Source organism: Dipteris shenzhenensis, chromosome 2, assembly GCF_047967505.1.
Source record: "Dipteris shenzhenensis isolate YYH24624 ecotype China chromosome 2, Dip_SZ_1.0, whole genome shotgun sequence".
Lineage (NCBI taxonomy): Eukaryota > Viridiplantae > Streptophyta > Polypodiopsida > Gleicheniales > Dipteridaceae > Dipteris > Dipteris shenzhenensis.
The window spans coordinates 64,619,425-64,634,873 of NC_141597.1; the positions used below are offsets into that span (position 1 = coordinate 64,619,425).

Below are 15,449 nucleotides of genomic sequence, written 5' to 3' on the forward strand. Positions count from 1 at the left end.
ATGATGAGGATTCCAAATCAAAACAAATATAGATGCTGATGATAACATAAATACTTGAAAATATAGTGATGTATGGAGTTTTTCTAAAAGAAAGGAGGTTCCTTTATACCTAAACACACTACCAAAAACATAATACATGGACAACACAATACAAAAAATTTGAGAAAAGACATCACACTATGAATACTTTCTCCAATGTTTAAACCAACAAGAAAAAACACGACTGGAGAAAATTACTAACTACAAAATTTGAATTTTTGAGCTGAGTATAAAAATATTAATAATGCAAGTATGCAATGGTAATGAAGCAAATAGTTAAATGTATTTTTTCCAAATACACATCACTTGTGGAAGTAAGCCTTTTAGCATAGAAACAACCACTTAGTCATTTTTTCAATTGTAAGGATAAGCTTCAATCAATGTGAGAACCTAAATCTACATGGGTAAATAATTAAGCAGTGTTTGGGTAAGCCTTCATTAGAGAGTGCCATTAGTATTATCAAGTTAGATAAACCTCTAGTTGTGAGAACCACACTCACTTAGGGCAAGCTTCCATAAGTTAGAACCTCTAGGAAAAGAATGGCTAAGACTCCAAGAGTGAACGCCATTGTCATTAATCATGGGTAGTTTTGATAAGCCTTTAGTAAGAAGCAACATCAATTATGTAATACCCTTGCCAAGAGGATTGCAATTAATAGCTGGGAATCATTGATAGATGATATTCCAATTCAAATCATTGGTATCTTTGATATGCCATGCCTAGCAACATGAACAACATCAGATTTGGAACGATAAAAATTTCTTGATATTAATCAAGAAACATAGTTTGATAACATATGGAGAAACTCCAATATAACAATCAAACAGGTATCCAACAATAATCTGAAGATACACACCTACATCAAATGTTAAGAGAGATTTAAAAAACATTTTGAAGCCACAAAGGATGAAAATTTCTAACAAGCAAAAGTATTCAAAAGGGACAACCAATGTTATAATTACATCAAGGGGATTAATTGCATAAAAAGATTCTAGCTTAGATGAACACAATTTTAGACACAATCACTAGGCACACTGGCATGCAATATTCACTCAAATTTTCAAAATCATGAAATACTCAATGCAATAGATAATGCACTATTAGAAGTTGCACAAGACCCAAATTTCTAGCAAGTTAGAATTCTTCAAAAGACATGGTCAACCTTATAGTCACATCAAGGGGATTTGCTACATAAAGATATTTCATCTCATATGAAGATAATTTTGACAAGTCATTAACATTGCACTGGTGTGCAATATTCATTTATATTCTTCAAATCATGAAGTACCTAATGCAGCATATCATAAGTGTTCATGTTTATTTAAAACCCCATAGCTCATGCTCATTTCCAATTAGCAAGGATATTTTTCATAATGATGAGGTTGATGTCTCCCCCCAAAGCATGGTACAGATCAATTCTAAGGATTGATGGTAGGTTTTCTTCTTGCTATAAGGTGCCATCTTGTGCACTTCACTCTCCCCCCAATCCTCCAACATGTTATCACATCCGCTCATGCTCTATCCTTTGTGAGAGACTGTAACCCCTTGCTTCAATCAATTATTGAGGTATCTTCTCCATATGTTTTCTCATCCTTTAGAGCTCAATATCCTCTTTGTTTTGCCATAGGAAGTTCGTCAACCTAAGGTTTTGAACCTTCTTGAGTATTATAGTGTTCATGAGTTTATGAGAGAGTTCGAGTATCTTATGAGAAATAGTTCTCTAGGTTTTCTCTTTGAAATTTGTTCATCTCAAGATTTTCTCAAGTGTCTAATTCTATGGTATGTGCTTTTCAACCTTGTGGACTGTGATTGTAGCCAAGAAGGATCATGGTGCATCATGCCCCCTTGCTAACTGTTGAGCCCTAGTTGAGATTTTTTCCACAACTAGTGACTAGACCTACAAATTAAAAGCTTAGAGAAACAAAGAGAGAGATAGCCAGGTATTCAAAGTCTAGCTATGCTCTAGATGGATAGCAAGGAATGCAAGCAAACAAGATGACTAGGTGCATGGCAAGTCTAGAAAATCCTACAGCTAACCACAACAAAGCAACTAATTGAGTGAAGACAAACTTTAGCCTCAACACATGCCTTAGCCATAGAGCAAGCAAAGAAAATGTAGAAGACCAATGCGATTTTCAATATGATCATGAACACAACGCAAAAGCGGAAAAGATAGCTCAATTGGTAATGAATGAGGCAGTAATGAACACAAAGCCAAGCTACCTAACCAAATACAACAAAGATCAGAGAGCATAACAAAAGGGTCAAGAACACCAACTATAAGACAAGCTATGAGCAAATCCAACAACAGATGAAGACTCAATACCACACCATCATTGACACCTCAAACTATGACATCATAAGACACGTGGTAGTTCCATATATCTATGGCCATGTCAACAACCACATCATTATCCAATTTGGCAATTAACATGTCATGCCACATAATAGTACCATATTAACATGGTAAGTCATAACGCCACATCATGTGCACGAAGCATATTGTGCTCCACAAGAACAATTTGGCATGCAGGGTATGCACGTAGAGTGCCACATTACCATGCATGCTACGTGAACATTTGATTGTTCCATGGACAAAGATTGACAAATTTCCAAGTGGCCATAACTTTTGATTCTTAAGGAATTTTGTAGTGCTGTAAAAAGAAAAAATGTTCAACAACTCATGCTCTACATGAGAATTAATTTTTAACTTACACAAAGTTCATAATTATTCAATCCTAAAAATAAAAACAACCTCTTAAACCATTTTAGCCTCTTCAAACTAGCACATTAAATGAGCTACTATAAAACCTTTTACTACATTTTAGGTATTGGCATATAGTCTAGTTGTAGACTAGCATAGCCTTAGAGGAGATCAAAACCCACCAATCCAAGTGATCCGTGGATTGATGAACCACCCAATTTGTTTCCACCAATGTCAGTCCCCTTAGCTCTATCATTGGTACTCATATTCACAGATCTTATATACCACCTCAGTACATTTGGCAATGTACATCTCATCATAATAAAGATACACTTGGTAGATTGATCTTGTTTTAGATTTAGGATAGCTGCACACGTTGGCACATAGCTCATCATATCAAAGATACACTCGGTAGAGTGACCTTCCTTTAGATCTAGGATAGTTTTGAAGGACAAATTGATATGATGGGGTGTACCTGGGGGTACAAGGTTTGTGTGTGTCACCACATGGTGGTTAGTGTATCCCAAGTCCCTCACTATTATCAATATGCAAAGGACCTTGGCTTTTTATTTCATTGCTTGTAACATGCATCTATGTGGTGATGGTTCTTTTTGAATTGTAAGGGACTAGACACTGCCACATCAGTGGTAAGACCTTCCCTATGGCCTCCAAAATCAAGATAGATAAGTTTGAGGGAGAGGGTTTTCATACTTGGCAGACCAAACTGAAATTTATTCTCATGAAAAAGGGGATCTGGAATGTGGCTAATGGAAAAGAAAAGAAACCAACCACTAGGGAAGGAGAAGCTTTATGGCTCCCTAAGGATGAAAAAGCACTAGCCATAATTGCTGTTGGATTAAGTGAATCTTTTATCCACCACATTGGTGGCTGTGAGAGTGCTCATTCTACATGGAATCATCTTGAGCTTGTCTTTAGAGCACAGGAAAGGTTCCAAGTTTAGCTTGCTCATCAAATTCTTTGATCTGAAATTGGATAGAGGAGAATCCATCTCTTCACATTTAAACTCCATGAAGATCATACTAACTCAGTTATCTGGCATCAAGTTTAATCTTGATGATGACATTGTAATTGCTATCTTACTCAGAAGCCTAATTGAGGAATATGGCACTATTGTCACTACTCTCACCAATACACCAAAGATTAGTTTGGTGGAAATTGAGGCATCCCTCTTGGAAGAGGAAAGGAAAATCAAACAAAGGAATGACTACAAAGAACATGGGGCATATTTGGCCAAAAGCAACTTCAAGAGCAAGAGCAAGATGAAGTGCAACTTTTGTGGAAAACTTGGACATTTTGAGAAAGAGTGCTATGCAAAGAAGAAATGTTCAGCAAACCTTGTGGAAGAAGCAGAGATAGGAGAAGAAGAAGATGTTCAAGCTCTCACAATAATGGTTTTCTGCCATGGATAGTCCATCCTTAAATGATTGTTAGTCTTTTGTTTGAGGTTTTACCTTGTTGGACCCATGGGGATTTCCATACATAGTCATTGTCTAACCCTCCAATTGTAAACCAAGAGTCCTAGGAGTGAGTCACAGGTTGGGGCCATGTGCGTTGCCACATGATGGTGGGCAAGCATCCCACGTACTACTGCTGAGGGATGAGGTCATCAATTTGTGGGGAGGATGAAGGACAAATTGATGTAATGGGGTGTACCTAGGGGTACAACGTTTGTGTGTGTCACCACATGGTGGTTAGTGTGACCAGGTTAGCTGGTAGAAGATTCTAGTAGGTGTGTTGAGAGATTCATGGGCTTGATTGAGAAATCAATGGAGTGATTTGTGGATCTAGATGCTCTACTGAGATCACATATGATGTCACTCTTGGATGTAACTTATGCCTATATATTGGGCATATCTCTCATGAATAAACTCCTCCATTTGCTTCATTTGCTAAATCCTTCTTGCTACTTCAACAAGTTTCACACATTTTCACACATATGCTACCCTTGTAAAGCTACTTTTGTAGACTATTTTTGGCATGGATTCCTAAACACATGCGTTGCCTTGTAAAACCTCTTGGCTCTTCCCAACACATTGTTGCGATATCACATGCTTGATATTTGGCACTCTTTGTTCCACTCCTCTCACATTTACTAAGCACTCCTCTCACATCCATGTAGGTTGGGTCATGTCTACAAAGCACCTTGTTTTGAGAGGGAGCATTAGAGCCTTTGTTTAGGTTTAGCATAAAATCCACACAATGGGGAAGCTCATAGCAGAAGACCCATACTGAAATGTGGCAGACACTCTTAATAGAGCATAGGTAAGTCTTTGGCACAAAGCACTAGACGATCTCAGCATGGACTTATTCACGTTCATTAGTGATGGCATATCAATCATGACTCCAAATGAGATTCGTGAATGAAAAGAGGACTACTTGGATCTTTTCTTACCAAAGGGTATGTATTGATGTACAGTTTTGATTCAAACCTCAAGGTGTGAATAGACTTAAAACAAAGTATCACATGCTTGCATGGATCAGCCTGCACATTCTAACCATGCACATTTATATCAAATCTTTCCACCTCGTTCGAAGAAGTCCCTTCCCTTTTCTATTTCCGAGTCTTCATTTATTGATTGAGGGAAGGGTTTGGCCTCTGCTTCCTCTCCATTAGCATAGGCAGAGATTCTTAGCACTCTGATGCCCTTCTGGAGGATCAGAGGAACTCTTTCTCTTCTCTAGTTGATCTTGGAGAGACTGAGTTTGGACATTCTATAAGTTTTGGGCATTTTGATTAACAGGGTGTCTCCTTCCATGGGTGTGAGATCTTTGTCTATTGTGGATTTTCCTCCTTTTCAAAGCTATTCCAGGAGACCTTTGGCACAAGAGATAGTCATTTTTGCCACGAGGTCAGGCAAGGCATCCCATCCTAAATTCTCTCGCCAATTAAGAGGATTATTAGCTAGAACATATAGGGCTTGGGTATTGTGCCTCATGCCACCGGAGGCGATTGATTTATAATTAGCTTCGTCCATGTGTCACTGGGAGACCTATTAACATTCTCTTTATCCAAGAACACAAATTGGGTTCTAGAGTCTTCTCAAAGTTAGGTACAATACTTTTAGGTCCTACTTTTGGACACCCTAGAGGTGGAACTTGCAGTTTAGTGTGTAATGTTGAGTTAGTAATACATTAACTGTTATGAAAACCTCAATAACAAACATAGGTTCAAGATTCAACATAGCTGAGAGGGAGACTTCCCCCATATTTCTAGAGATGATGATTAAAATACTGAAGGTTCATGCCATTTGAAAGACGAAAGGGTTGAACAATGTCAAGCAAGTTTGCACATTTGTACGATTGTTGCGTTTCTATTGGAGGCTCATGAAGCAGCTAATTGGAATGGTTGAAACTAGTGCACATCATCTCACAAGGCAAGAAATAAAGTTTGAATGGAACAATGAATAAGGGTTGATTTTGATTGAACTTGGAGAGAGCATGGATTTCCCAACCTCTATGCTTTCAATTGCAGAGAACAATTACTCTGCAATTGAGGGAAGCACTATGAATGGTGTATGATTGAGGGAAGCACTGGCACATAAGGATTACTCCTCTATTGAGGCAAGTACTATGAATGGTGTACAATGTTTAAAAGTTTTGTTACTAGCTAGGCAACCCTTTCGTGACCTTTGTGGCGACAAAGCATTCCTATACTTGATTAACAAAACAATCATGAAACTCAGATTGATAAGGTCGCTTCTATTGCAAGAGTTTTATTTCAAGATAATTTATGACCCTGGTTTGTCTCATTGTAAGGCGTATTATTTGTCTTGCATTGCAAATCAAAGATCCAAATAGGTGATGGATGATGAGCTACCTCAATGGTGTAACCTAGGTTTGGTTAGGAGGAAGCACTAAAGAAGAAGCTTGACAACTGATGAATTGTATCTGAGGACAACCTAATTGCACACCCATTAGGAAAAGACGGAGCTCATTTTGGGGCCTTTTATGTTAGACAAAAATAAAGATTGAGAGAGAGGCCAACGTTACATTGAAAATGCTTTTCTTATTTCAAAAAAATGGACTTTATCTCTCTAGAGACTCTTGTCACACTGACATTTTGAAGTTCCCACTCTTGTTTTCTAGTATATCATAAATGCTACACCAAATCCCAAAACAAATAAACTGACATTTTGAAGTTCCCGCTTGAGCGTTTTTTACTATGTCATAAATGTCATCCTAGAGAGGTCAAAATGACCGAATTAAGTGCTTGACAAGAATGTGCTTAAGAAAGAGATTTGGGCACTTGGCCCAAATCACTTTCTTAAGCACAATCTTGTCACGCCCCTATTTTGGTCATTCTAACCCCTCTTAGAGGCCAAATTTAGTGATTTAAATGTCATTTTGGGGGTTTCCTCCTGCTTCGGACACAATGGTGATGCTAAAACCACCAAATTCTACATCAAAATGGTAAAAACCCATTTGGGTCCTTGGACATAGCATTTATGACACACTAAAGAACACTGGAGCGGGAACTTTAAAATGTCAACTTATTTGTTTCGCAATTTATATCTCCAATTGAATGCTCAACCGTAAATTTTTTATTTTGAGCCAAGAAATTTAGAAAATCACAAATTTCTTACAGGGCCTCAAAATGAGCTCTGCTTTTTCCTAATGATAATTCAGAGGGGGAGGAAGGGTTGCATGAATGAGACATCAAACTGAAGAAATTCATAAAGGCATTTTTCTCTTACTCTATAGTGCTAAGCTAAGGGCTAAGAAACAAAGTCTTCATCAATTGTGGATCGGGCTGTATAAGGTCAAACAATATGGGAGAGTGATCCTTGAAGATTTGAAGGGGAAAATTTTACCAAAACCAATAATGGCATGAAGATCAAATAGTACTGACCCAAAGCATACTATGTTGCATTAGACTAGGAGGGACCCATGATAATTAACTGGATTGGGAACAATAGGCTAATAGTTGTTACATGTTAAATCAAGTCCAATGAGATGAAGGGAATTGATCATAAATGAAATTTTATCTTGCTCTATAAGGCTCTAAAAGAAACAAAATCTACATCAATTCTGGATCAGGCCATATAAGATCCAATGCTATCATGATAATGGGAGAGTGATCCTTGACACTTTGGAGGGAAAAATTTTAGCAAAACCAGTTAATGGCATGAAGATCAAAGAGTACTTGCCTAAAGCACAATATATTAAATTAGAGTGGGAGGGACTCATGGTAGCAATTGGATTGGAATACTAGGCTAGAGCCTAGCGGTTGTTACATGTTTAATCAGGTTTACTCAGACAAAGGCAAATGATTATGAAAAAATGAGGAGTTCAATATGGGCAAGATTCCTTAAAAGATAGGAGCATTAAATGGGACATGATGCCATAGTAGATGACATTCCATGATGAAGATGACATCACAAATTTTAATTGGTAGTGACTTGGCATGACAATTTGATGTATAATCATGGGGAGGCAGCTTAAATCCCCCATAATTTGGAGGGGAAATTTTTTGTAAAACCAATAAATGGCATGAAGATCAAAGAGTACTCACCCAACACACACTATATTACATTAGAGTAGGAGGGACCCTTGGTAATTAATTGGATTGGAATAGTAGGCTAGCAATTGTTACATGTCAAATCAAGTCTACTCAGATGAAGGGAAGTGATCATGAAAAAATAAGGGATTAAATATGGCCAAGATTCCTTAAAAGATAGAAGCATTAAATAGATATGATGCCATAGTAGGACATTCCATGATGAAAATGACATCACAAAGTTTAATTGGTAGTGACTTGACATGACAATTTGATGTATAATCATGGGGAGGTAGCTTAAATCCCCCACTATTTATATTTACGACAATTGGATGCGTTCTTTTACAAAACCATAGTGCTCAACATACACATTCCCCCTCCTTGTATTCACCACCTTGCTTCCATAGCTTAGCAATTCTTTCACATATAGATTTCAAGTCACAAATTTCCCGTAAGAGTTTTGTGTGCATTGCAAGGACTAACGATGTAGGTGGAAAAGCAAAAGAGGCAATAACAAAGATCATGGTAAACATTCCATCTAGCAAGAGATTCATCATTGTCTCTGAAGAAATCAAAGACATAAGAGAGCCAAAGGGGATCAACATCCAAGGGTTGCTATGTGCCACATTATTGCTAAGGAATCACATACATAGGAGAGCCAAAGGGACCACACCACCACATTGGTGCTATGAGCATAGTGATCCGAGTATTGCAGCATAAAAGTAGGGGCCAAGGTGCAAGAATGGTGCTATGTTCTACTAAAAGGCATCGCAAAATTGACAAGGCATGAGAACTTGTGAAACTTTTGTGCTCAACTATCATGACTTGTTGTGCAAGACGTGCCCTGGCTGCGTAGGTCATTGTGAAGATTGGCCCCACAAAGACTGTCCCTAAGTAGGTGTAGGACTATACGATCTCCACTGGCTTTGGTGAAGCTATGCCAACGAAGTGCTACCCATGAGGTGTTAAAAATCATAACCTTGGCCTTGTCAAGGTTAACTGTCAAAAATCTCTCTGCAAAACATCTCTAGGGCATCTAGGTGTCATTGTAATCCTACTCCTAAGGAGGATAGAAGGACTATGTCATCTATGTAAAATAGTATTTATATCATCAAATCAGCCTACCACAATCCCTCACCTGCCAAGCAATCAATGAATGTCATGATCTCATCAATATATAACCCAGATAGTGTTGGTGAGAGGGGGCATCCCTATGTCACCTCTATTGTGCTCTCGATCCAACGTAAGCATGGTAGAGAGGAGGGGGGGCACACGCGAGAGAGAGAGAGAGAGAGAGAGAGAGAGAGAGAGAGAGAGAGCATGGAGAGTCATAGAGAGAGCATGGAGAGTGGTAGAGAGAAAGCATGGAGAGATAGCATGGTAGGAAGAAGATGGAAAGAGAAGGGAGAAAAAGGGGGGTGAAGGCGAGTGGGGAGAGAGAGTTGTTGCATCATTTCCATACATGTGCTTTAGACTTTGCAACTTGAAATAGATCTTCAAGTTTTGTCCAAATGCCTAATCTCCGCACACAACAAAAAGAGCTTGAAATTTGAAACCACCTCAATCTGAGATATGCATCAAAAGTATGTCCATTGAAGTTCTATCTATGTATATGTGAAAGGGCACCCCCTACCCCTCTAGAAGAACAAAAGGACCACATGGCATTTCCCCTTGACTGCATGACATTTCGACCATCGAAATGCCACATGGCCCTTTCGTGTTGTTTTTATGGGGGGAGGGGACTTTCTTATTACTCAAAACTTCAAAGGATCATAGCTTAACTCAAATTAAAGTGGTTCAAAAGAAAAAACTACTCAAAATTTCAAGCTTTTTCTTCTTATGCTAAGTATTAAGGTCTATTTCAAGCTGCAAGTTTTAAACGTGTGTGTGGGAATGATGCACAAGCACTTAAAAGAGGGGTATTAAGCATAAAATACTTTACGGTGGCTGCATTACTGTTGGGAATAAATTAAACCTATTTCCCTGAAGGTAGAATCATTATAAAAGTGTAAATCCTATTAATCACATATAGGGAACTTGCATTCGATAGATCATAATTGTCTACACGCAATTCATATGGTGATGGTCCAAGGATAAAGGTGTTTCAAAGGTTTTGAGAATTAGATGCGTTTGGTTCTCATACTTTGTATTTGATGCCATTAATAGAGAGAGAGAGAGAGAGAGGGGAGGGGGGGAGAGTCATAGAGAGAACAGCACAGCCAAAAAATTGCACCCATATATATATATATATATATATATATATATAGAGAGAGAGAGAGAGAGAGAGAGAGCTGCCCAAGGAGAAGAGGAAAGGGAAGGGATAGGTTGAAGGAAACACAGGCTGCCCAGCAGCCTGTAGAAGCTGAGAATTGCAGGAACGAGGGAGGAAGGAGCTGCAAGGCAGCCTGAAAGGGCTGCAAGGAAGGAGGATGGAGCTGCATGGCAGCACAAAAGGCTGCCCACTGCTAGGGAGGGCTGCAAAATGCAGCAAGGGAGGAGGGAGCTGTGTGGCAGCCTAGAAAGGCTGTGACATGCAGCAAGGAGGGAGGAGAGAGCTGCAAGGATGCAAAATGCAGCAAGGAGGGAGAAGGGAGCTACAAAGAGCATACACACAGCTAGGGAGGGCTGCCCAAGGCAGCCTAGAGGGAGCAGAGAAGCAAATCGAGAGGTAGGGGCTAGGAAAGGCCAAGGGGATGGAGGGGGGAGGGAGCGGAGAGGGAGAGGGAGAGGAGGCTGAGAGACAGGGAGAAGAAGACTGCAATGCAGCTTGGGGGAAGGGGAGGGGGAGGAAAGGTGGGGCGGGGGAGGAGGGCGGAGGGCAGAGGGAGGGAGAGGGAGGGGAGGGCTGTTTTAGCAGAGGGAGTGGCAGGGAGCCACAGGGAGCTGATGCATGTAACTTTCAGCGATAGCCATTGGAAGCAAAGACTCTGGAATCAAACAGGATGCTAGTCCCTGTGTGATTTTGATGGCAAACTCCCTAGTCCTCTCATCGATCAAGACACAACCCCACACAATTTACCACTTCCAAATACACGTGCCATAAAAAGTTCAGATTAATGATTCAATACATATACACGACACTATACAATCTTGTTCTTTGCTAATTATAAACATGCTGGAAAACCCTTGTGCCATATTCAACTGAATGGCCTGTACATAATTTGGGTTTGACACCTGGTGAACGAGTACCTCTGGATCAGCCTCTAGCATGCGCATTCCCATTAATACTTTCATCGTGGAAATGTGACTTCAGTCCAACCCAGCCCTTGTAGTAATCTTTATCAAGGTGAGGGCTATCAAGGGACCATGTCGTAACCTTGGGAATGAGGGAGGATTCAAACATGAAGGCCAATGTTTCTTCTGAAATTTTGGTTGGACCTCCACAACCTTTGGAAACAGCATTCTGTTATAGCACAAGAGAGAAGCCCAACAATCAGCATGCAAGCATATTTACGATCCATTCATTTATGGTATCTCAAATTGAATTCGCCTTTACTTTATTGCCCAATTTAGTATTCCCCAAGTTTGTAACTATCAAAATCATGCAGCCCCCTGCCTCTGCACCCCTTTGCTCCTCCTCTCTACCCTTTCCCCTTTCTCTTTCTCTCTGCTCAGCTTAGCTCTCTGCTCTCCCCCTCGCTTAGCTCCCCCTATCCCTCAGCTTCCCAATAAACGCGCCGCTTGTGGGGCCATCAGCACTTGCAGGCAGATCACCTCTCCAACCGCTTGTCCCTCCGCTCGAACAGCTCCACTCAGTTCTGCTTCAGCTCTGCTCTAAATTGGGCTCTCCCCCGGGCCGGTTCTGGGGGATAGTTTCAGCAAAAACCGTCATATTGGCAGGCAGCAAGACAAGATGCAGAGTAAGGCAGCCTCTAAGTTATCCTCAATGCCCCAAGGGGCCAACCACATCGACAGTCCACACAAGCAGATCGACGATACACACAAATATATGCAGCAATGACACCCTCCAGGTTGCTCGCCCCTTCCCGCAATCATATAAGTGCAATATAAGTCTACTTAATATGCAAGAACACATTTTTTCACAAAAGCAAGAGATTGCAAGGCTCAAAGCACGTCTGCAACAAATGGCAAAATATTGAAAGAGACAGATAACATAGCTAGAAAAGAAGTAATCCATGGAGTGATCCAAGAATGCATTTCCTCCCCGGCACCTCAAGTGATGTCCACTTTGAGTGAGTCAGCCAATATACAGGTTACTCAAACCCAAGGGAAAGTAATAGATGCAGTTCATGAGAAAATGATTGATGTGACTCACAAGGATGTGAAATTGAAGATACACAAGGAAATTAAGGAAGATGCGGAGACAAGGAAAAAAGCACTCAATGTTAGGATGGGGGGCCTCCCAAAGGATGACTGGTACTGTGAAGGCTGCTTCCACACTTGTCTTACAAATCTAAAGGAAACCATACCAGAGTATGGCGCTCTATTTAGATGGCCAGCATTGACAACATTGGAAGGCATGCCATTGTTACTTTTGAATCACCTAAGGGAAAATGTGAGTTTCTCAAGCAAGGCCAGGGATTGAAAGGTACAAAGATCTAGACAACAGTCAAAGAAGCTAGGAAAGCAGGGAAATGGGCTGTCTACAGGGATGGAAGACAATAATCAGAGAGTCCGTCTAAAACTGATATATGGTCCTAGTATGTTGTCTCAATGATAGAATGTTGTTAGACCTTAGGGGTGCTATAGGCAACTCTAGCTCCCCTGAGAGGAATCCAGTTGCTGGTTTTCTTTCTTGGTTTCTCTCTCTCTCTCAGCCAAAAGATGCAACACCTTCCCAAATAGCAAGAGAGCCATTGCAACTTTCAAGCATTGAGCAGACTTGAGTGAAATTCAAAGAGAAAACAGCCTTCAATGATAGGGAATTATATCCTATGCACGTTTTATAGAGTAAGGATACTTACAGAAGATTTTTTTATGTTTCAAACGCACCTTGTATCCCAGGTCGCATGGTGAATGTTGAAAGCACTAGATAAAGAGGGATTAACCAAGACGACAGGACTTGTAAAATGTGCAGTTTCCAAGAGATTCGCTATGGATGATATACACAGTTAAGGTATTAATGAGGTCAGAAACTTGACCCAAGAGTCGTCTTAACCTCTTGGAAACAGCTTAGGAGCTACATTCAAGATGTCTTCAATCCTGGAAAAAGATACCCAATTTGTTGCCTCGTTTGTCACTTTCTCTCTAGCTAGGGGGCAGCCAGATATATTTCTGATAAACTAAGTAGGCAGTTCGTACCTTTTCTACAGCAATTTTTGTCATTGTATATGTGACTCTGTTCCATAGATATTGATAGTCTTTAGTGGGCATTAGCCTCTCTCTCTCTTCCCCCCCCCCCCCTCCTATATATGTGTGTGTGTGTGTGTGTGTGCGCGCGCGCGCGTGGGAGTCCAAGAACATGCCCAAACTCATCCTCTAAAAACACAATAGTGCAGTTTCAATCTCATAATAGTCACTCATAAGGTTGAAAACCATAAACTCCATCACGCATAGCAAGGACTAGCTACTATGATATCCCCACCCACACATACTTGAGTATCCATTTATACAAAGTCTTCGTACTGAGTTTCTATCAACACTCCAGAGGTAAAGGGAAGACTCAGCCATGACAAAGGCTAGCACTAAAGGAGAAGCCTAATCAAAAGGTAGTCCAAAATCTCTTCATTCAAGCTACAGCTGCTTGTGAAGACTAAACGATTTCATTTTAGTCTCTCCCAAACGAACATCTCTCTCTCTCTCTCTCTCTCTCTCGGCAAAATGTACCTTTTCTATAGCAATTTTTGCCATTATATATGTGATTGTTGTTCTATAGATCTTGATAGTATTTAGTAGAGATGTGACTATTGATGTGGCCCACCGGATACAGAGAGCCCGGAGACCATGCCCCAAACCACGGCTTGAGATGACTAGACAGGTATAGATACGAAACATTTTTGCAGATCACAGAGGGCCACCTTCTGACTTCTACTCTGAGACTCTGAGACCGAGTCTAGCTATTAGTCCCTAGTTTTGGACTTGTGGATGAAAAGAAGATGAAACTTCAATGTAGTGCCCATATTCATAAAGAACCCTCACCAAAACAGACTCGTCATGCGCGGATCTCTGTCACTCACGATAGATTGAGGCATCCCATGATATTTAAAGATGTTCTACATGAACAATCTTGTCATGTGATCCGTTGTAACTTTCTTCCTCCCCGGAGTGAAATGTGCCTACTTGTTGAACCAGCATATAATCGTCCAAAGGCCATCATTTCCCGTAGGTTTCCTAGGAAGATCAAATATAAAATCCATGGGAATGCTCTCCCACGGTCTATCTGGGATTGGCAATGGCTGCAACAATTAGTTGTCTTCTTTCAGTCAAACATGACCTGATAGATGATGCATGTTCTAAACAAGGCATCCACATCTGGTCTCAAAGCTTGCCAATAGACAAATTGCTTGTCACGGGGGCGTGAAATTCTAAGTACTTTAATGTACTTCAAGACCGTGACAACTTTGGTTTTAAAAGTCCAAGCATGGGCTTAATAATGTGTAATTAAACGCGGCATGGTGCCTAGCACATAAGCGTAATTAATCCCTAGGCCCAAAGGCATTCCAAGGAATTAAAAGAGTGGTTGTTGGGAAATGATGATGGCATTTTTAATGGGTCCCCTAGAGGGCCATGTACCTTCAGTGGCCCCCCTAGAGTTCCAAGTGGCTCTAGTGCCTTCTACATGCTCCTTTGCCATTCATGGACCTTCCTGGGCCTTCTAAGCTTCACATGTATGGTTTTCTCTCTCATCTTCTCCCTTTGTTGAGATTTTGGACTAATTTTTCAGCCTCCTTCAGCTGAATTCCGTTTTTCTTCATAACTCCTCACCCGTTTGGATTCCTGGACTTCCGTTTGGCCCGATGACTTCCCCTCTGCCTCCCCTTCGCAGTGATATGCTTTTCCCTCCGTGTGTTTGGTAGAACGGGCAAAGCTGAGCACTTCTTTTGCTGGTCGAATTTGCAAAAGTGTCTTTTTTTGGACCTTTTCGCTTCTACAGCCTCCTGGGCCTCTCCTCTTGCAAAGCTACAACTTTCTGTTGAATTTCGAGTGATCCACGTGCTGGTTGACTGGTTTTTCTCAATTTTGGAGGACTTTCCGACGATGAAACTTCTCCAAAACCTTCTCAATGC

At 40.6% G+C, this 15,449-nt stretch overlaps 1 protein-coding gene across 1 annotated transcript in view; it reads right to left on the reverse strand.

Moving 5' to 3' along the window:
* Nucleotides 1-11,289: 11,289 nt before the first annotated feature.
* Nucleotides 11,290-15,449, reverse strand: part of HGO (homogentisate 1,2-dioxygenase) — a 51,475-nt gene continuing 47,315 nt past the window's right edge. The window contains exon 9 of the mRNA XM_087390823.1: nucleotides 11,290-11,665. Coding sequence (XP_087246949.1) covers nucleotides 11,459-11,665 — 207 coding nt within the window. The 3' untranslated portion in view covers nucleotides 11,290-11,458. The remainder of the gene's footprint in view (nucleotides 11,666-15,449) is intronic.